The following is a 22,975-nucleotide window of genomic DNA, read 5'->3' as shown; positions in this document are numbered from 1 at the left end:
CTAGATGTCGTTAGCTTGCGTTGACTTTCCACTATAATTGATGCGTTATTTTTAAGTACTAAAGTTTTTCATGTGTTAGGTTTAAATATTAACAAGCAAGGGGCAAACCTAGCTTAGTCACAACACGCAGCAGCGGCCCTGAAGCCATTTTTGTGTTTTTCTGAATACATTAAGATGCTGCAGGTTTGGAAAACTTCCAAATCAAGATTCTATATTCTTTGTGTTTAAAGTTCTGACGGAAGACTTACCTTTTCTTTTCTCCTTCCTTTCTACTTTCTCCTCTCTCTCTTTGTGCCAGTACAGGGCTTGATTTTAGGGCCTCAGGGAACTTGCGTGTTTGTTGTTGTTGTTTTTTGAAGCTGGTACTCTATCACTTGAACCACACCTCCACTTCTAGCTTTTTGCTAGTTAATTGAAGAGTGTTTTGTTTTTTTTCCTTGACAAGCTTGGAACCAGGATCCTCAGATCTTAGCCTCCTTGGTAGTCAGTATCAAAGGTGTGAGCCTCCAGCACCCCCGGGAAGACCATTTTATAAAAAATTATTTTACCTAGGAATTACATTGCTTCTTTTTCTGCTAGCATAAAGGTAATTGTTAGGGTTGCATTACCCAAAAGTAAAAGCACGTTTATGATTGAAACCACATGAGATTGCAAGTCCTCATGTATTTTCTACTGTTCTAAGATTAATAACAAATATCTATATTTAGTAATAAAAGCAGTATAATGGCAAAAGCATTATACTCAAGGATAGTTAGGGTTGGTCAGAATCTGTACTGTGAAGTTTATGAAGGGGACAGTAGGTACAACATATTGGGACTAATGATTTAATAATGGTCCTGCATTTTAATTTTTACAATGAATCATATTTGTGTTGAAAACAGCTCTTGTTCAGATGCATAGTAAATAAGTAGTACTGATCTGTGGAAGACAGAAAGATTAAACGAAGGTATTTAGTTTTCTAGTGGCTTGTTATCCATTTTAAACTGGATTGAAAGTAGTAACATACAGTTAACATACCTCATCAAATGACATAGGGGTATAAGAATTCTATCTTTATGGACAAAATTGGCCCAGAGCTTTTCTAAGCCTTTGCTTGGATACTTCCAGTGATAGAAAACTATTAACTCCTATTGTGTAAACCCGTTTATTTATTTTGGGCGGGATGCTTAAAATTATGAAGTGGTAACTATTATACATTGATATTTGCCTTAATGATGTAATTTATGGTTTAATTAGTGGCCCTTATTCTATGCTGTCATGTTATATAAGATAAAGAAACTTGTAAAGGATAAAACCTTACAAAAGACTCCATTTTAGATATGGGAAGATGGCCCTCACGTCCCTCCTAAGCTTTTCTTATGTTTCTCCAGTATTCTCTTCTGATAAGTTAAAGAAATTAAGGTAGTGCCCTAACCTCCCCCCAACCCCCACAAAGAAAAAACAAACAACAGAAAAAAAGGTTAACTGGAATTTGCAAAGGATACCCACTTAACGTTCTTTAAAACTTAAGCCTGTATCATTCTTTTCTTGCTACTCAATATAACAAACACTTTCAGGATAATGGACTTTGTAACTCAAAAATTTCATTGCAAATGAAGAGAAGCCAGGGCAATATTTTTCTCATCTTCATTGGCTTTAATTTGTATGCCAAATAGTTTTTCACAAGTCAATTAATTTACCTTTTTTAATTTAAAATTTTAAACTGACAGAAACTGATAAAAAAAGACAAAACTGCAGATGAAAAGAAAATCAGGTAATCTTATTTTGAACATTTTAACATGTCTATTAAAAAGCAAGGCTAAAATTTTATGAAATAGATGTAAGTATGAAATATATTTGAGGAATATTTAAAGACAGTAAACATTCAAAGTAAAAAGTGTCTCAGGAAGGGAAATATTTAACACAACTCAAAAGACAGCCCACTTTCCATGCAGCTACATATGGTAATTAAAGCCACATCTTAAAATAAATGTTCAGTATGTATCAGATTTGAAGGTAGCTTTGAAACATTCTGGCTGCCCCAAATCTTTATTTTTATACATAAGATGAAACTATGTCATTCCTTCATGTAATGTTTTGTTGTTGAGATGTCTAATCTTGAAGATAGTTTTAAAAGTTTTTCTATTATAAATATCGAGAACTGATTTCTAAAAGAATCAAGCCAACTCAGTCACTTGTAAACATCATACAACCCTTAAAATTTGAAGCAGAGCTCCCAAAATATTCAAAGAACTTTTAAATATTATTCTTGAAGTTATATTCAATGTGCACTGCAGAAGAAAAATTATGTGGTAAATCTTACTTAGGTCAAAGGCAAATGTGAGTTACTAAGCATTACATTTCATGTAATTCTTTTGGGAAATTAGAGGCTAGGGTTTTTTTTGGGGGGGGTGTAGAGGGGGATGGTGCCTGTCCTTGGCTTGCACTAAGAGCTATCCTCTTGACTTTTGTGCTCAAGGCTAGCACTCTACCACTTGAACCACAGCCCCATTTCTGGTTTTTTGGTAATTAATTGGAGAGAAGTTTCCCAGACTTTCCTGCTTGGGGTGACTTCAAACCATGACCCTCGGTTCTCAGCCTCTTGAGTGGTTAGGATGACAGGCGTGAGCCAAGGGCACCCAGCTAGAGACCAGTTCTTATTCACACGGCACTGTTTACATCAGCTAGTATCCTTAATTATCAATGAACTAGAACTCTGACTACATAGTCCTAGTTTCCCTTTTCTAACAAGATGTCAAACCATCAGTGGGGAAGTCTTACTCTGCTGCTTTTCATTGCTTTTTTTCCCCACTAGTCCCAACCTGTTCAGTTTCCACAGAATGACTCCCCCTTCAACACCTCTACCTTTTACAGGGGCCCTCCTTGTTATTCATAACCTGGGATCCCAGATGTCTCAACCCATACAGCAAGGCAAGAGATTCCTGACCTACTCTTATGTCCCAAACCAGCAGGAAGTAGCCAAAGACTGATTTGGACTTCCCATTTCTCAAAGATTGCAGTCCTTGAAGGGAGAATGATAGAAGCTTAGAGCACCTGGGAAATGCAAAAGGAAACTTAAAAATGGAAGATGAGATTACATGTTCTCTGAGAAAGAACATTATGAATAAACTTTCCAACTTAAAGGAGACCAGCTTATGGAAGCCACTCTAGTCACAAAATACTATAATAAATCTTTAATGTATCTAGGCCAGTACACCATGGTCTGCAACTCAACTGTATCTCACTAAACTTCCTCTAACCTGGACAGTGAGTCTGCCTCTTGGATGGTCCTGAGTAGACTTTTTGTGTGTATGTGCATCCTAGGGTTTGAATTCAGGGACAGGATGCTGTCCCTGAGCTTTTTATTGCTCAAGGTTAGGGCTTTACCAGTTAAGCTGTGCACAGCTCCACTTCTACTTCTTTGGTGGTTAATTGTAGGCAAGTCTCACAGAATTTCCTGCCATGGCAAGCTTCAAACTGCAACCCTCACATCTCAGCCCCTTCTGAGTGGCTAGGATTACAGGCATGAAACATCCAACCTGAGTATACTTTGAACATTGCAAGCACCTTACATAAACACACCTGCTCAGGAGATTTGAGATCTAGTAAGTAGTTTGTTAGCTAGTGTTTAAGCATGTGCCAACTTGTGATCCCTTTTCAAGGTTTGAGTTTTTAAGATACAAAATTAAGATAATACAACCATTATGAATTTTCAGTAAGTCAAATATTTGACAGAAAGCTAGGCTACACACATAACTTTCTTACTGAGCCCACTGAATCCTGAGAGTCCTAATTGTTAAGGAGATAAAAGTATTAAAACTTGACAAGTCTTAGAATTTCCACAGCTAGATAATGGATTTTAAAAGCTTCCAATTACTAGATATATTGGTAATGTATATAATTCCCATTAGTAGTTTTTATGAATGCAAACTGGATTGGGAATCTAAAACCCAGCAAAAATAATCACTGTTTTATGCTTGGTGATAGACTTAGCTTTCCTCCTGTTATGCTAATAAAGGCTAGTATAATAATAGGGTCCCTGAATTAGAAAAATGGATATTACAGGAAAAAGCAAACAAATGCACCCCAGCACACAGAAATTATTCCAAGGTTAACTTGGTGGGATTTAATCAGAATCTTAAGATTTTTCTGTAGTTAGTACAATAGACAAAATGCAGTATATGAAATTCAATAGCTTCAAAGATGATTTGTAGTATTTGTGGTATGTTCCTGACTTCTTCCTTGACTTTCAAAAAGTGTCTGTTTAGACAGCTACTGGTGGCTCAGACCTGTTAGTTAGAAGGCTGGGATCTGAGGATCAGTTTGAAGCCAGCCAGGGCAGCAAAGTCTGTGAGACTCTTTAGCTATAATTAACTACCAAAAAGCTGGAAGCAAAGCTGTGACACTAATCCTGAGAAGAAAAAAAAAAAAGCTCAGGAAAAGCACCCAGGTCCTGAGCTCAAGCCCTAGGACCAGAACAAAACACCAATAGATATCCAAATTTCTGAAGTTAGGGTCTAAAAAGGAGATTAACACCCCCACAGATTCTCCTCAGGCATATTAGTTCTGAGAATTATGTAACTAGAGGGTAAGTTGTTGTATTAAAAAATATTAAGTAGTTGTAGTTTCCTGAAAGTTATTTCAATACAAACTGAGCTGTTTCTATACCAAATGACTGCTAAGAGGAATATTACCCAATTTATGTGATCAGCTTTAGCACAAAGCAGACTGCACAGTAACAGTATCAAATTTCAGGCTAAACACTCACCTCACATTTAACAAAAACTGTCATTTCCCAGCTCTGAATGCAGAACTAAAGTACACAATACATGTATCCTGTTAAACATTATTTGCTGCTTTATTAATGTTTCACATTCCTGTTCCTAACATCAAAAAAAGAGGAAAAACAGGTTAAGTTGAATAAAATTGCCATCTGTAATCTGTTTAAAATTACTTTCCAAAAGATACAGTATTCAAATTGGGTCTAATGTTTCAGGTACGTGATGACTATCCCAAAGACACATGGGTTAGCTTGATCTGAGCACTAAATATCTGAGCAGGTTACATTAGTACTTTTGGCAACAGAATCACAATTTATACTCATCATCTATTTTTCAACCACCTTGAAACTACATTGTTTCCCCGACCATTCTTTATTCTTTTACAGTCCAAACTGTAAACCTAAATGATTATCTAGATCCAATGTACATCCTATTTGATTCAACTTAACATACTGAACTGCTAGTAATTTCCCTTGAGATTCAGCCATGTTTTTCAATTACCACTAGTTTACTCTTTACTGTTTAGTAATAGTTATATAAGCATACTGCAATTTGATTATTCATTCTTCAATTGAAGAATATTTGGGCTGTTTCTAAGTGTTATGAAAATGGCTTTTGTAAATATTGTTGCACACTTCCCTTTGTAAACAATTTTCAACTTTTCTTTGGTAAATAGGAGTAGATGGATTAGTCACATATACTTGACTTTATCAAAAGCTGTTAAATGTATTTACTAAAATGAATGTTTCACGTCACCTCTCTTCAGCTACTTATGAAAATTTTTACTATTGTCACATACTCGATAATGTTTATATCCTCAGATGTTATTTATGTTAGTAATTCTTGAGTTGATTTTTTTGTTACAAGTAATTGCATAACATATTGAACTGCCGAGTTAATTTGCATCCCTATTTTGACTTTTAATGTGTTTATGTACTTTATCTCCCAGATCTGTCATGTCTTCATAGTATGATCTAATTCACTGGTAATGCCAGCAGCAAGGAGAGCCTATGCTATGCTCTTAGGACCTGGCTTTTACAAAGTAAAGGTATTTCAGTGACTTTCCCCCCTCTTTCTCTTCTTTAGCCCTGATGGCATCCCCTTTTTCTCCTCCTCCCCTTTTCCTTTTCTTCTTCCCTTCCTTCTGTGCTTTTTGTGGTACTTAGGATTATTAAACCCAGGGACTCACACATGCTAGGCAGCAAGCACTCTAGGGTTATTCCCTATACCCTAGAGATGATCTTATTGAAACGTTACTAAAAATTGCTGTATAAAATACAAACAATGCTTAAGAAAGTTTTAAAGGCAGACATCCATTTCCACATACTTCTTGACTGTGGAGACATTTGGGCAACTGTTCTTTCTGAAATACTTGAACTTTTACTTGCAAAAACTTGATGGTATTAATACAAACTGAAGTCAAATGGAATATGTCTACCTTCACAGCCAAGCTCAACTGCTTCATATTTAATGGGCAATGGATATGTGTGAATGAAAAAAACCTATGGTTTGCAAACAAAGAGGATTCAGGAGGGATCAACTCTTAGAAAAAAAAACCCTGAAATTATTAGGCTAACTCAAAGATGCTTTAAAAGATTCTTGTAAAAATGAAATTACAGCAAAAGATAGTAAGTCCATTGCTTGAATTTGATATCAAATCCAGTCATCAAGTATTACCAGGCACCAGCTGTGTCCCAATTTCAGTGGCAAAAGGGACAAGCAAGATAAATGGTTTTATGAACCGTTTGTATAAATGGCTTTAAATGTTAAGAATTTAAACTTTCAGGTCTTAAAGTTTATTATACCTCAGGAAACTATGTCAGTGTAAAACTCTTGAAAATGGATTATTATATGGATTGTAGTACCACTTCAAATATGACAGATGTTTGCAATCAATTAGATTACAACTCTCTTTTTGTAATTTAGTTTTTGTACATGTTTCACTTGCTATCTCTGGAAAAATGAATAGAATTAAATCTAAGAAAGAAAATGCGAAGTATATAGGTTAGGTCAACTTTTGTATATGTGTGACATTATAAAATCAAGGCATGTAATAGCATTTAATTAGAGTCTAATGTAGCATTTTAAGTGTTGAAATAAGAATGTCTAAATTTCTGATAGTTATGAAAGTTAGTTTCCTAATTTTAATAATTCAGGATAAAAGAACTCAGAAAATTGTAAAACATTCGTAAAATGTTTATGGCAGTCAAAAGAAAAAAACTAAACCCAACAAAATTACTGGAAATGAGCTATCTTCTTTTCCTGAGCCAGTCATACAGTAGCAATCATGCTTCAGTTGAAATTTTATATCATGTTTGTAAAGAGTAAAGACGTACTTACACTGATTTTTTCTTCCCATCTATTTTTTTATGATTATATAGAAGTTACATTTTACCAAGTCAATTATTATGTCATCTTTAATTCTGTTAAGTAAACTGATTTCTATTAATTTGACTTCAATATATGTCAAGTATGTTAGTGTTCTGTAGTGGTCTATATTATAATTACTAAGTGCTTTCTTTCCGACTGAGATGCTTTGGTGTCATTCTGAAAGATTCCAAAATCTTGATATTTTAATTACTTTCTAGTACTTCAAAATACATATGAAAAGAAATTTTGAGTCATTCACATTTCTGATACACAAACAGCAATGACATAAATATTTAATGTTTTAAATATGATTTGGTAAATACCCAAAACATTTACTCCTATAGAAAAAGTGAAAAGCAGAAACTCATATCCTTTCTATTATCTCTAATTCTGCTTTGGTAGCTTGTCTTCAGATATTGTAAAATAGAGTGTATTTAGATGTGAAAATCCACTAACTAGTATATATGAGACAAACCAAAGGCTTGCTAGCAACCTGAAGGTGGAATCAGTGTATCTTACCTTAATTCATATTAAATTCATAAAGATAAAAATCTCAAAAGGTGGGTGGGAAGGTGGCTCAGTGGTAGAGTGCCTGCCTTGCATGCATGAGGCCCTGGGTTCGATTCCTTAGCACCACATACACAGAAAAAGCTGAAAGTGGCACTGTGGCTCAAATGGTAGATTGCTAGCCTTGAGCTGAAGAGCTGAGGGACAGCACCCAGGCCCAGAGTTCAAGCCCCACAACTGACAAAATAAAATAAATCTCAAAAGGTCTATCAAGAAATTTCTCATAAATTTCTGATGAAAGCAAAGCATTTTGTTTGGATCCCAGAGTGTTCAATGAGATGTTTTGTTTGTAATGCTATTATTTAAGAGAAGTTTTCTTTTGTTAACACTTTGAGTGACTGGATTTTTAACCAACAAGTAAAATGGCCCACTACGGTTCCATTAGATTACTTGATGAAAGCTGAAATGAAAACCTTTACAATATGACCATTTAGTCTGGTATTTGTAAAACTTCATTATTTTCATACCCTATTTCTCATGTTGAAGAAATAATTTCGTAATTTCAAATCAAAGTCAACACTGCAATGAGGAGAGCTTTTCTACTTTATTACAAAGAGAAGAAGCCTTTATGTGGTCAGAAAATACAAGATTGATCTTTTTCTCTTCCTATGAAACGCTGCTGTTCAAACAGCCAGAGTGAATTGTCTCAGTTCACTTCTTCAAGTCCCATCACATTCACTTGGGTATGGATGTCCTTGGCTGCTGAAAATCTGGCCCTTTAGTGCACAGGGCGACAAAGTCCCCTGACCAGCAGTTCCAGAATGTCCCATTTTCATATATTGCATCCATGCACACCTCCTAAAAATGAGGTACAGCAGGGCAAACATTTTCCAAAATAGATGTCATATATATAATATATACACATTCGTACATACATACCTTTATTCATGTGATGTCCAAAAATTTAAAAAAAATGTACACATTTATTACAAAATCGTAACAAAGACTGGACAGTGTTTTGCTCATTCTGGAAAGATGAAGCTCAGTAATAACACAACCCTGGAAACCATCCAGAGATTGTGGCAATATCTTTCTTCTAAACAGTCAGATATTCTTGCATTAAGCTTGGCGAAACTGCCTTTCAAAAACAGAAGGGGAAGTAAAATGAAGGAAGCAGACCTTGCTCATCTTTCCAAATGAAATACGAGAAGGATCTTCACATAAAAATGCACAAACATTTGTTATTTTATTACCAATAGTGCTACAATGAACAATGCAAATTTTGTGGTCTAATTCTGTTGAGTCTTTTGTGGGTTTTCTTTTTTACATTTAAGAAACTAAATGGTAAACTTCTGTCAGTGTACTTGCTTGTCTTTACAGACCCAAGTATGTCTGCTGGCAAAAAAAAAAAAAAAGAAAAAAAAAGAAAAAAAGAAATGAAGAAATTCAGACCCTGCTCAAACTAGAGAAAACAAATTATAAATTTAGTTGTTGGGCAGCACATAATTAGTAAGGCAGGACCTCAAATGGTGACCCTCTGCGTAAGCCAATTGCCAGATCCTCAAGGAATTAAAACCAGGGTGCCTGAGCCACATCAGTTCTGCAGTTATGTTGAGTATTGTGCTGAGACAGCCATACCCTAAGAAAAGGGAAGTCTTTTTAGAAGGCTTGCTGAGCAGGGTTGTAGTTGAAGGTGGATGGCAGGTGAGGCCGTTCTTCTAATTTGTCATATTCCAGATGGAACTCCTACAAGTAAAAATGAGGAAGTTAGATGTTAGATTATGTATCTTCTTTTGATTTCAGTTTTCTGTTAAAATATATTTATTATATGGGAAGGCTGGAGGTTTGGCTCAAATGAGAGAGTGCAAGTCTAGCTACTGTGAAGTCTTGAGTTTAAATTTTGTTATAATCACAGTAACTCCATGAAAGAATAAACACACACATATAGACGTGCCAGTTTTGTTCCTCTAAGTGAAATACAGGCTTTCTGTGGGAAATTCAGGAGACTAGTCAACAATACTTATTCACTGAAATTCTGTGTTCTGTTTTACTAAGAATAAAAGGGGAAAATCACTACATCTCTAATATGCAGCACTGAAAATGACAGGATATGTAAAATATAGTCTCTGATGGGTGCAAGTGGCTCACACCTGTAATTGTAGCTATCAGGAGGCTGAGATCTGAGGATTGTGATTTGAAGCCAGCCAAAGCAGCAAAGTACATAAGCCTCTGACCTCCAATTATGACAAAAAAAAAAAAACAAAACAATAAAAACCTAGTCAGAAATGAAGCTGTGGTTTAAGTGGCCGAATGTAAAAAAGCTCTGTGACAGTGCCCAGGGGCCCCAAGTTCAAGCGCAGAAACAGCAAAACAAGCAAATGATACTTCTCTTTTAGTGAAGTATAGAAACCTAAATATTTGCCTTAGTTTATGATGAATAATTCACAATTTGCTTAAAAAAGCAAACATATTCTAACCTCATTAAAACTGAGGGAAATAATGAGCTTAAAACTCCTACATCTCCAGAACTTCCAATATTTTAATCTCAAAATCCTGACTTAAAATATAATTGATCTGCTATTGAAAACTAGACAGTAGTTTTGTTTTAGGCATATCTGAAAGATTAACTAGACTGTTCATTGTAATCAGGAGAAAACTCTAACAGATTCTGTTCTCAACAGAAAAAGCTGGTTGTGGTGATGTGCATATGTCCTCCCACATAAATGGGAAGCCTAAAATAGGCAGATTTCAGTCCAGGCCAGCATGGGCAGGAAGGGGGATTCAGTAGTAGAGTGCCTGTTTAGAAAGTTTAAGGAGGGAGTTCAAAACTCATTAACAGCAAAAGCCAAACCAAACCAAATCCAATCTCTTGAAAGATGATGCTTTAAAATTACTAATTCTCAGGCTGGGATGTAGCTCAGTGGCAAAGCATTTGCCTAGCAAGTGCAACGTCCTGGGTTCGATCCCCAGTACCAAAAAAGAAAAGACAAAAAAATACAGTTAAAATTATTAATTCTCTAATGTGAATTTAAAGCTACTACTATAGAGCCACAGTTATGGGATTATGAGTCTTATTTGTATTAAAGACTAAACAAGTAACACTAATAACCATAGACTGATGTATTTTACCCTATAGTTCTAGGTTCAAACATTCATACTAAATGTTTCCATTAATAAATTACATGAAAATTTTCATTATGAAATTACAATAAAAACCTAGAACACAATGATATTTAAGAGTCTGACACAGATTCAGGTATTAAAAATTAAGATACATTAACAATTAGATTGAACAAGTACACTTTTAAGTCTAATAAAAAAGCTAATTTGCTAGACAAAACCTCTACATTGTCTCCTCCCCCTCCCCCATGGGGCAAATTGTCTTTAATGTGGTCTATAAAGTTTATGAGTTCTATGAGCTTTAACAACAATAGTTATTTCTTCCACATCGGGTGACATATACATTTTTACTTAGTGTCAGCTGTGCCCTCTTTCCCACTCATTACCTCCCTCCCATTGCTGCCATTGAGTTGCTTAGTTCATTTGGATCAATGACCAGTGCAGCTGATGGGTCCCGCTGTTGTGTTTTCCCGTATCCCTGTTTCTGTGTCTGTGTCCTCCTAGTTTCCCTCCGATGTGCACATATATACCATGTATGTGGTCAGCAGCATGGGGTCATTTAGTAATGATTCTTATCTATATATTAATTCTGTAAAGCAGAAAATATTACTTTGGCTTTACATCAGAGGAAAGTAGGCTCAACATATAACTTGCCCAAGTTATGTAACAATGGCACACCAAGTAATAGGATCCAGACCCTTAACAGGCTTGTGTCTTTTTTTTTTTTTTTTGTCGGTCGTGGGGCTTGAACTCTGGGCTTGGGCGCTGTCCCTGCGCTCTTCAGGCAAGGTAAGCACTCTACCACTTGAGCCACACTGCCACTTCCGGTTTTCTAGTGGTTTATTGGAGATAAGAGTCTCACAGAGGACTTTCCTGCCCGGGCTGGCTTTGACCTGGATCCTCAGATCTCAGCCTTCTGAGTAGCTAGGATTACAGGCAGGAGCCACCAGCGCTCTGCTGTGTCTTTTCTTATGTAACACATTACTTTTGAAATATTTATAGCCTAAGGCACTCCCCCCCCCACAAATTGATTTTATTATACCTCAACCCACAAATGTAAAAATTAAGTCTCCTTACAAAGATTAGTAAAGAATGTACAGTATGGTGACTTTGACCTTTTTAAATCATTTTTGAAGTAATTAAAGAGCAAAGATTACTCTCTGTAAAAACTAGCAAACATCAGAATCACCACCACCATCATTATACTTCTAATTTGTGGTGTAGCTGGCACTGATCCTTGCTCACTGTAATATAAGCATTAAATTTTTTAAATTGTTTGAAGTTGAATATTGAAATCAGTGAAAATAGTTTCTTGTTAAATCATCCTTTGAAACACAATTGGCTCTTTTAGTTCCAAAAATGTACAAAGGGTAAAAAGCCTTTTGTAACTTGAGAAATTACTAGCTCTATTATCTAAGTAACATAAACAATTTTATTTACACTGGTAAACTATGTTGTACTATTAGAATTTAAATACATTAACTTCATCAATGTATAAATTCTTTCCTTACAAATTTGACTGCAGATCCAGAAATTATACAGGTCAAATTCTGACTTTCACTCATTTTAAACGTTTGTCTTTGATATATTATTTATTCTCCTTAAAATATTTAAAGCTTAAAACACATTGGTGCCTACTTGTTCCCTTATATTAAACTTCATTACTGATAACATGTCTTTTGTATGCTGAGGTTATATGTATATATAAATTGTGGACAACACATAAATACACCTGAATGTTCTATAGGATGTTCTATAGAATGTTCTACAGAGTGTTCTATATAGCTCTGTAACCAGTCTGAATGTTTAGAATACTTCTGGGGCCCCTAGAAGGAGTGTAATTACCATCTGATGAACCAATAAAAACAAGTGTGCTTCATTTGCTTTAGGAATGGAATATTTAGGTTCTCAAATAATGTCTGAAAAAACATGTATTAGAGGGTCTGAGTACATATTTACTTTTTAGTGGAAGTAAAACACAAGGTACTACACACAAAAACACTGAAGAAATATTTGTACATGGGGTAGCTGGAAAATAGATTTTGTCAGCAAAGTTACAAAAGCAAAATAGAACAAAGTAATTTTTTTCCAAAGCCCCCTTTTCTCTCATTTGGTAAAAGAGTCTACATCACTAGTCAATAGCTAATGTCTGAAATGTTCTTTAATTTGCAAATTAAAACCTAGACGTTTTTTCCTGCAATGACTGGAAGTGTAAAAAGCCAACTACTATATACTGCTTTTAGGAAAATCTTATCTTTGTACAATTTAACTAGTAATAATATCAAAAGATGTAACTGGATTACCTTTATTGCTATTCAGTAGATATAAAATGTTATATATGTTTTCAAAACGTATGCAAAATTAAAAAAATCTCTTACTTAATTGAATAATTTTCTTACTAATGAAATAAAAAAATTCAGTGAAGGAGGTAGAAGCAAAAGACTTATCAAACATTAGTTAACACATTACTGGAATGGGTGTATTGGACATATAAACGGTTTCTTTTATATATTCTAATATTTATACATTTGCAAATGGAAAAAAATATACCTTAGCTACTTTCCTCCAGTTAAGACAGTCAAAGAAGTAATATGTTCCCCTCTCATATGTATTGGTTTTCATTGTTGGCTCCATGCCTGGTGCCCTGGTAATCCATACTCGTTCTTCTTTGTGGTATCTCCAATCACGGTTAAAACTTCAATTTTTAAAGAAAAAAGATTATTTTTTTCCTGTGACTCACAACAAACACTTTAAAAAAGATTTTGTATAAGTTTTCTCAAAAAAATTATAGGTAAAATACATAAATATGGATGGTACCATAATCCTGACTCTTGTTATTAAATATAATCCCATTAAAATATACACACACCTTATTCAGCTGAAGAAAACGTCTATGCAAACAAAATGAGATTTTAAAATCTCTATGAGCCAGGCACTAGTGGCTCAGGCCTGTAATCCTAGCTACTCAGGAGCCTGAGGTCTGATGATTGCCATTTGAAGCCAGCTCATACAGGAAAATCCATGAGATTCTTCCAATTAATCACCAGAAAACCAGAAGTGGAGCTGTGGCTCAAAGCCTTTAGTACAACAGCTCAGGAACAGGGTTCAAGCCCTATAACTAACACCCCTCCCGCCAAAAAAGTTTTATGAATAATATGATTAAAAACCATGTCATGTTCTAGAAACTTCATTTCTTGCTACTCTAAAAAGTCAATAAAAGCTGATAACATTTTTTAAAACAACAATCAAATTATTTGTATTATCTGGTTAAAAAAAACTACCAAGTCTACTTGAATTAAAGATTTAAATTCACATAATTTTATCATTATTTAAAACAGAATATTTATTCTGAAAATTTTAATGAATTAAATAAGTTCAAACCTTTATTGCTCCTAAATCCTCAGGAACTAAGGGGATATGAGAATTCATGCAAGAAGCAATAAGGAAATATACCACTTTATAAACTGGGGAAATAATATTTAAAGGAGGCAAGAGTCCTACAAAAACAAACCTCCATATGTAAATAAAATGTCCTCCTACCAATACACTAAGGTAGTTTACAGACTTGAATTAGATAAGACAACTGCCAATTATAGATGCACCAGGGACTAAATGAATGTATCTTCTTAGGAATGAATTAAAGGAATATATCAGGTGGTAATTCTTACTGTACAAAAAAATCCACTATAATAATCAAGTGATAAAATATTTTGAACATACAGCTCTACTGCAGCTAAAAGTTGTAATACATCTCCTCCATTCATGTAATAGAGATAGAAAAGAAGGTCTTCTCCGTATCGGCCAAGTTTTATTGCAGCCAGCTGGAAAAGAAAAAAATTATTCTCAAATGTAAAACAAATTTTAAATTCCTAAAATATGACTGTTACTACTAGAACAAAAAGTGGAAAATAAGCTCTTCATTTAAGAACAGATAACTTATTATGTAATTACAGATAGTTCCAATTTTAAAAATGTTTACTTAAATGACTTAAAGTCATTTCACAATCTTGACTTTAAGGGATTGTGTTCAAATCCCAATTCTATTATTTATTAATATGACCAGGCTGGGAGAGGGGGCGGGGGAAGGCTGGGAAGGGATGGGAAGGGTAAACAAAGGAGGAGGCTTCAATGCTTGATAAGAAATGTACTCATTATCTTGCCCATGTAATTGTAACCCCTCTGTACAGTATTTTCACAATAAAAAAAATATGACCAGGCTCAAGGTATTTAACATCTATGAACTTTTCTGTAAATGCAGACAATGACAACTATGGGGATTATTTCAAAAAATAAATAAAATTAAGTGACAGTATATGAAAACATCCCACTAGAATGTCAGATACACAGAAATTTGTAAGTGAAGGTGATAAGAATCAATGCGCAACAATGAATCACAAATCAGTTGTATGTTTCCAGCAATTCACGGATGTAAATAAAAAAATTGGAGATGACTGTATTTTATTTATTATTTCCTTCTATAAGGTAGAACATGTAGGTGAGCTTAATAGTCTCAAATTCTCACATTAAAATAAACCTTAGAGAGCATCCACAAACAAAATATCTTTTTACCTGATGTTCTATCTAAATGTTTGGCTGTTCCACGTTCTCTGAATACAATTTTTTTACCCTTTCATGTGGCAGTTGATAATACAACCAATTCTCCAGTATTTCTTAAATTGGTCTAAGAAAAGGTTCTGGCAGCACAAGAATTTTACAGTAGAGGAGGTAGCAAATCCACACTATCCACAAATAAAAAACACCAGCCTTCCCTCTATTGTAATTCTTGCCTCCCATTACTCAGGTACTAAAGACACATTGAGGTGGATATAACCTTGATATTGTGCCTATCTACAATATCAATATCTATTTGACAACATAGCTGTATAACATATAATCAGAGTGCTGTAATTTAGTTATAAATGTGTATTTGTTGTATATGCACAAGTAATAATTGCTTTTACTGTATTTATTCCCTAGGCTAATATACAGATATTATGTATTTTTCTTCACAGAAATAAACTGCCTTATCAGTTCTTCCCTGTAAAGCAAAAACTGTTTCCTATTTTCTTTCTCAGGTTAAAAAAAGAGAGATTAAAGTAATAATCTATTAATAGTTACTTTATGATTAGAACTGTAAGTAATTAAAATGATGGGAAAAAAAGTCAAGGTTGTGTCATTACTAACACTGCATCTATATATAATGTTGACAAAAATTACTTACAAGAGCAAGCAATGAAAAGAAAATCTGTCAATCTTCCAAGATAGTTTATTCTCATCAACTGTGGTTATGGCTGTACCCTTTTATTAATTGTAGAAAGTATTTTATCTGTTCTTATATTGTTTATTTTAAAAATATAAACCAAGTAATCGAAACATTAAGATCATAAACAAAAATTGAAGTAAAATTGCTATATATAATTGAATGAACATACAAAAACATATCCCTGGGACCACTGCTATTTATTTAGAAAGTATTTTGCACTCTGAATTTGAAACGGCATCTGAAAAATAGATAAAATTCATGCTGTCTGAGTAGAATAATAAACTACACTCACCTTATCCCTAATGTGAATGTTCGTTAAGTACTCAGATGGAACATGGAAGTCTGGATAATAAAATGAAAAAAACCTTATTAACTGATTCTCAGAAAAATCTTTTTAAAAGTTCTGAACACAAATAGATTCTCCTACCTATGTCTTGCGGTCGACATGGTGAAGATGCCCAGGGTGATGCAAATTTGGGGTAGAGATTTCTGAATAAGGGAAGAAAAGAAGCCACTCTCAAGTCCAAAGCAGAAAAACAAACTTCTTACTTTCTATCAAGAAAACTATGAAAAACGGACTCCAAATGCAAAATGCATAAAGAAAACTACGAAAAACAGACTCCAAATGCAAAAATGAACATTTTTACTTCTAGCTTCCTTTCTTGGGTTTACTATGATTTTATAGCAGGAAGCTAAACATATACATGTATTACACACACACACACACACACACACACACAAACACACACACACACAACATATACATGTATTACACACACACACAACATATACATGTATTACACACACACACACACACACACACCTATTACTATATATTGTACTGCAGTATTCTTCCAATACAATAAATATCAAAATATACAAAGCATACAGTTAAATTATTTTACACACACACCTATTACTATATATTGTACTGCAGTATTCTTCCAATACAATAAATATCAAAATATACAAAGCATACAGTTAAATTTTTTTGGGGGGGTGAGGGGTGTCTGGTCGTGGGGCCTCAACTCTGGGCCTGGGCGCTGTCCCTCAGCTCTTCAGCTCAAAGCTAGCGCTCTACCACTTGAGCTACAGTGCCACTTCCAGCTTTTTTCTTTTTGCTTATGTGGTGCTGAGGAATCGAACCCAGGGCCTCATGCATGCAAGGCAAGTGCTCTACCACTGAGCCACCTTACCAGCCCCACAGTTTAAATTTTTATTCTTAATTGACTTAAGCATTAAGAATGCTTTAAATTAATCAATTCTATGCTAAATTACATTACTTTCCCATTTATGTGTGACCCCACTTCCTAAATCAGTAATTAGGAACAAAATTTCAGATTCATCAAATATTTACTGAGTTCCGAATATATTCCAAGAACTGTTCCAGGTGTTTAGAACACATGAAATAAGCAAAATAAAGACTGCTAGCAACACAGAAATTTCTGGTTAAGAATGGATGATTGGATGAAGGTAGACAATTAGCTTAATATATAAACATGTATTAGGGGAAAGTCTGGAAGGGAAAACTGGCTGCATATTTAGGAAAGATGGTCTGTTTAGGTCTCATAGAGGTGGTTAGATGTGAACCAAAATAATCAAGGATATGAGGTAGATAATCCAGTAGAAGACTAATTTGATGAAAAGGACATGCTAGAAACTAAGACAAAGACACAACTGACATCTAAGGGATAGCAAGAAGGACAGTTTAAGTTAGAATATAGTAAACAAAGAGAAAAGCTGTAAAAGTATTGCAGGAGACATATCTTCCCCATGTAAGATCTTGTAGGGTTGTAAAAAAATTGATGTTTTTAATAATGGAACCTCAACTCCTTACTGGGTATTGAGAAAAAAAAGAAAAACATAGGTTCTGGGTGTGAAATGACAAAACTGGGAGAACTAGTGATACCTTGTGATTGGCTAAGAGAATATCCAGCTTAAATAGAGCATCATGATTCAAACAAGAATGGTAGCCATTGAGTCAATGTGATTAGATTCTGTATTTTAGGAAAAGACTAGACAAAGTAGAGAGAGTTAAAAATGACATAAGGCTTCTGTTCAAGGGAAGGGAAATACCTAGAAATACCAAATTTAGAAGAGCAAACACTGCAATGAAAATACATGTTTAGGAGTCTCAATATCTATGGTATTTAAAACTGCAAAAGTAGACATGACCATTAAGGGAATAAATATGGAAAAATGTTAACATAAAGAAGTCAGGAAGAAAAGAAGAGTTTCAGCAAGGAAAACTGACAAAGATCAACCAGTTAAATCAGGTAAGAGTAGTGTTCTTACATACAAGTGAGGAGGAAGAAATGGATCTTTTAATGCAAACATTGATTTTAATAATATGGAGGCCATTTCATGAACTTGTTACCCCAAGTTTTTAATTGAAGTGGTGGGGGCAAAATTCAGATTGAATTGGTAAACAGAATGAGAAGATAAACTGGAGGAACTGAGTGGATTCTTTTGAGATGTTTTGCTTCCCGAAGAGAAGAAATGAGGTATTAATTCATAGAGGAGGTCGGAGGTCGGATCAAGGAAGTATTTTTTAATAAGTAGGGAAAAAAGATCACATCTTCTTATGAGTCATGTTCTTGAGTTTTCAAGAAAGGTTTTAAGTACAAACTGGATCAACAATGGTAATAAAGTAGAAGATGAGGAAGCCATAGTAAATGAAGATTTAGTGGGCAGACCTATGCTGATATTCTAACTGCTTTTATTAGATAGAAAGGACAAGAATAGAAGGTACTTGGGGTTCCAGAAGTGGAAAACAGTTGGATGGAACACTAAAAGAGTGAATGGGGAGCTAGAGATGTGGCCCAGGAGACACAGAACCAGCTTGTGAATGAAAGCACCAGATTTTGAGTTCAAGCACCCCACCCCCCCAAAAAAGAACAAGTCAGCATACCAAGTATGATTATGCTTGGCACTATTAAGGCCCAAATTCTGAGATTCCCAATCAAGAATCTGAAGAAAAGACCAAGCAATAAAGCTGTCAAGCTATAACTAGGGTTATACATTTTACCATGCAAGTATGACAAAGGGAAAGAAGGACAAAGTATTAAAGGCATAAGTAAATAAATAATTAACATTATTTTAAGTACATTGAAGAGGAAGAGAGAGAGAGAGACAGGGATGCTAAGGAACATTGAAAAGTAAAAGAATCAATGGATTAAAAGATCCCAAAGGAATTCAGTGAGCACAAAAGTCATAGTCTGAAGAACAGATGGCAAGCAGACAGCATGGCAGCATTAACTTAAAACCATGGAGACTGGGGGCTGTTAAGGTGGCTCAGTGGTAGAGCACTTGCCTTGCATGCTCAAGGCCCTGGGTTCGATTCCTCAGCACCACATAAGCAAAAAGAAAAAAGCCAGAAGTGGCGCTGTGGCTCAAGTGGTAGAGCGCTAGCCTTGAGCTGAAGAGTTGAGGGACAGTGCCCAGGCCCAGAGTTCAAGCCCCACGACCGGACCAAAAAAAAAAGCATGGAGACTGTAGTTACCAGTAATGATAAGATCAAAGGATGACTAAAGATGTATGTAGCTGATGTATGATGAAAGACTAAATTATTGGAGAAAAGAAATTCAATGAATCAAGATTTCAGGATTTTGCAAAGCTCATATATGTGTATATTCAAACTGCAAAATTACAAAAGAATAGTTTCAGAATAAAAATCATGTAGAGATTAATATAAAATAGAAGGATCCAAAGACTAAGCTGATAACAACATTGAATAGCAACAGCAGATGACAGAATTTGATGACATGAAACTAAAAACTGAAGTTTGCCAGGCACTGAAGGATCCCAGTTTGAAGCCAGCCTGAGCAAGAATGTCTCTGAGACTTTTATCTCCAATAAACTACTAAGAAAAATCTGGAAATGATGCTGTGGCTCAAGTGGTAGAGGACTAGCTTTGAGCAAAAGAAGCTCAGGGGCATCACCCAGGACCAGCAAAATAAAAATTTAAAAAAAAATTAAATTAAAAAAAAATGAAGTTTGAAGCTGTGCAGAGAATGGCATTCCTGTCTATAATTCCAGCCCTCAGGAGGCTGAGGCAAGAGGGTTCAAAGTTAGACTGGATTACATAGTATGATCCTATATCAAAACAAACCAAAAAAAAGCACAAGTCTGAGATTCATTATCTCAAATGTTACATTCAAAAGTGGAAGGAAGGAAAAACCAACTTACTCAGGAGAGTTCAGATTGAGGCCTAATGTTGTTAAATCACTTCCTAAAGCAAGATGTACCATTCCTGGATCTGTCTCTGCTGCCCTGATAAATGTTAACAGGCCAATCATTCCAAATTGGTCCGTCACCATCCCTTGAGGAATGTTAGTAACCCGACCTAGTTAAAAAAAGAGTCATTTTTATTTTTGAGGAAAAGTAGAAAAAATACGTTATATAATATCTTTGATATATTTTATAAAGTCCCACCATCAGGTAACACCTGGATCCCTTTTTTCTGCTGATTATTATTTTGTGTTGTGGAACTTTTATCTCCAGGAAATTTGGGTCCATCTGTACTTGAAGTTGTCTTGCCAGATGTGTTCAAATTCTAATATGAAAAAAATTAAATGTGACATTAGAATGTGTTAAGTATATAAATTCAAGTTTATACATTAATGCTTTGCTATCAACTCTTCATTATATTTAAATTGGTACTAAACTATTACCTGTTTTTCAAGTTCTATGTGAAAACTGATACTTGTCTCATGATATATAAATAAACTCTGTATTACTACATTTTAGCATGTAAAGGAGAGAATTAGAGGGGAATATTTTTATCTCAGATCTTAAGTGAGAAGAAAAAAATAAGTCATCTTTTGCACTTAGGGCTTTCTGCTTTGGGACATACTTTACATTACATCTTCAAGGTTTTTAAGTAAAAGAAGAACTACACATAGTATAATGTATATCACCTAAAAGAATAATCTCCAAAATAAGCTAAGAATGTATGCACTTTCAAAATTCATACTTTTAAAAATTCTTACCCAATTACTTTATGATTTATTTTAATAATATACAAACTCCCATCACACACACACACACACAAAAAGCTATTTTCAGTAAATGTGGAAGAAATAAACACATTTGTTAAGTCAGAAAGAAGCTGAGTTGGCTGAATCAACACAGGTATAAAAATGTGTATAAAGATTCTTCAAGGAGAAAACTTACTCAAGAAAAACACAGCTCCTTAGAAGTCTATATTATCAAACTTCATGGGATCCAGCTGACAGGGACTACAATAAAAGTCTAAATTAACTCTGAGAAGTTCAACAGAAATTTGCAAACCTATATGAAATAGGAAAAAAATAGCTATCTTCTAAGTTAAAGCTTTTCCACATTCTTCAGATGTTAGAATATTACACATACATAAGATAAACAGTTTTATAATATTATTTAGTAAGTAATTGTTAATATAAGAGAAGTATGAAGGGAAGAAAACTATATCACTCACATACATGATTCTCAGTTACTTACAGATTTACTGTCATCATTACTTGACGTTGGATCTTTATAGCTGGAACCAGGTAATGCTGGAAAATCTTCGTTGTGTATTGAGAAGTCCTGGGATTGCTCATTTGCTGGTTTTGTTACCATTCCAACTATGTTGTGAAAAGAAGTTCAGATAAGCCATTAATAATTTTTACACCTAAATTGCACTAAATATCTCACTAGCTATTATAAACACCAGTTAATTGTCTAATAAAAATAGGCAGAATAACTTTTAAAAGAAAATGTTAGTATTCTATTTCAAAGTAATGTACAGCAAGAAAAATTGCAATAAATTACAAAACAATTCATTTTATTTTGGATTTTCTTAAGAGTCTATGTTATGCATGTAAAGTATATGAGAACTGGGAAATAATTCTCCCATTACACTTGTCATTAGTCAGGCTCTTATTAGTTGCGGCTCCACAATGCAAGAACAATCTGGAGAAACTAGAGATATTCCAAGGAGAGCAACAGAAGTGATTAAAAGGATGAAAAAACAGACCTATGAGGGAAAGCTCAAAACACTGTAGTCTTAACTGAGGAGTAGTAGCTCAACTTCAAGTACAAGATTATCTTTTATTGTTTTTGGAAGACTAATTTGGCAATTAAAATAAAAAGGCAAATAAATCCTTCATCGCTGACAATGGGAAAAATATTATGTCTATTTTAGAATGGCTGATCCCTCCAAGTACTATTCTGCTATTATCTCTATCAGGTCTTCCCCAAAGGAAATGATTATGTGCTTAAAAAGAGTAATGACTACTTTGTCATCAGAGATTTTCAGGTCTAAATTTTTGTACTGTTATTGCATATGGTCCCTTCTCATTATTTTTATTTAGCCAAACACCTTATCTATTAGAGACAATAAAAATGGCAATGAAAAATAGTACTGATCATCAAGCATCTGCAAGAATTATACATAACTCATGAGCAGTGGTGCTCAAGAGGGGGCATTTTTTCTGCCAGGGGACATCTGCCAATGTCTTGAGACATCTGTGTCATAATGGAGGGTGGAGTATAGGGTGCTGCATCTAGTAGGAGAAAGCAAGGAATGTTGATAAAATTCTATGTAAGGAGGATAGACTCCCTCTACCCACCATACTCCTTTTCTCGACAAAGAAATACCAGCTTCAATATAGTGTGAATGTTGAGAAATTTTGGCTGAGAGAAACATCTTCTATATACAGTTACTATTAATCACTGGGAATGTACTCTTTCAAAAACAATATTTGCAAAATTATAGAAAAGGCCACAAAATAAATCAGTTAAGGTAAACTAAGAAATACCAGAAGAAAATAATTTTCTAAATACCAATGAAAACTAACTACTTTTTAGGTTTCTGCACAGTTTTACCATTAAATGTTTCTATTATGAAGATCAAGGAGAAAAAATCAATACTATGACAAAAACTAAGTAGAAAGCACAAATAAATATGTGGGGAGGAGGACCATGCAACTGC

The 22,975-nt window shown here is 34.5% G+C and overlaps 1 protein-coding gene across 7 annotated transcripts in view; it reads right to left on the bottom strand.

The window, feature by feature from the left end:
• Positions 1-8,222: 8,222 nt before the first annotated feature.
• Positions 8,223-22,975, bottom strand: part of Cnot2 (CCR4-NOT transcription complex, subunit 2) — an 86,978-nt gene continuing 72,225 nt past the window's right edge. For all 7 annotated transcript variants that reach the window (XM_013021626.1, XM_013021657.1, XM_013021616.1 and 4 more), the window contains 8 exons: positions 21,502-21,626; positions 20,455-20,575; positions 20,209-20,365; positions 16,448-16,509; positions 16,313-16,362; positions 14,478-14,578; positions 13,308-13,452; positions 8,223-9,383 (listed from right to left, as the gene is read on the bottom strand). In XM_013021626.1, the coding sequence (XP_012877080.1) occupies positions 9,297-9,383; positions 13,308-13,452; positions 14,478-14,578; positions 16,313-16,362; positions 16,448-16,509; positions 20,209-20,365; positions 20,455-20,575; positions 21,502-21,626 (848 nt within the window). In that variant the 3' untranslated portion in view covers positions 8,223-9,296. The remainder of the gene's footprint in view (positions 9,384-13,307; positions 13,453-14,477; positions 14,579-16,312; positions 16,363-16,447; positions 16,510-20,208; positions 20,366-20,454; positions 20,576-21,501; positions 21,627-22,975) is intronic.

Source organism: Dipodomys ordii, unplaced genomic scaffold, assembly GCF_000151885.1.
Source record: "Dipodomys ordii isolate 6190 unplaced genomic scaffold, Dord_2.0 Scaffold3, whole genome shotgun sequence".
Classification (NCBI taxonomy): domain Eukaryota; kingdom Metazoa; phylum Chordata; class Mammalia; order Rodentia; family Heteromyidae; genus Dipodomys; species Dipodomys ordii.
This window is presented reverse-complemented; position numbering and strand designations above follow the sequence as displayed.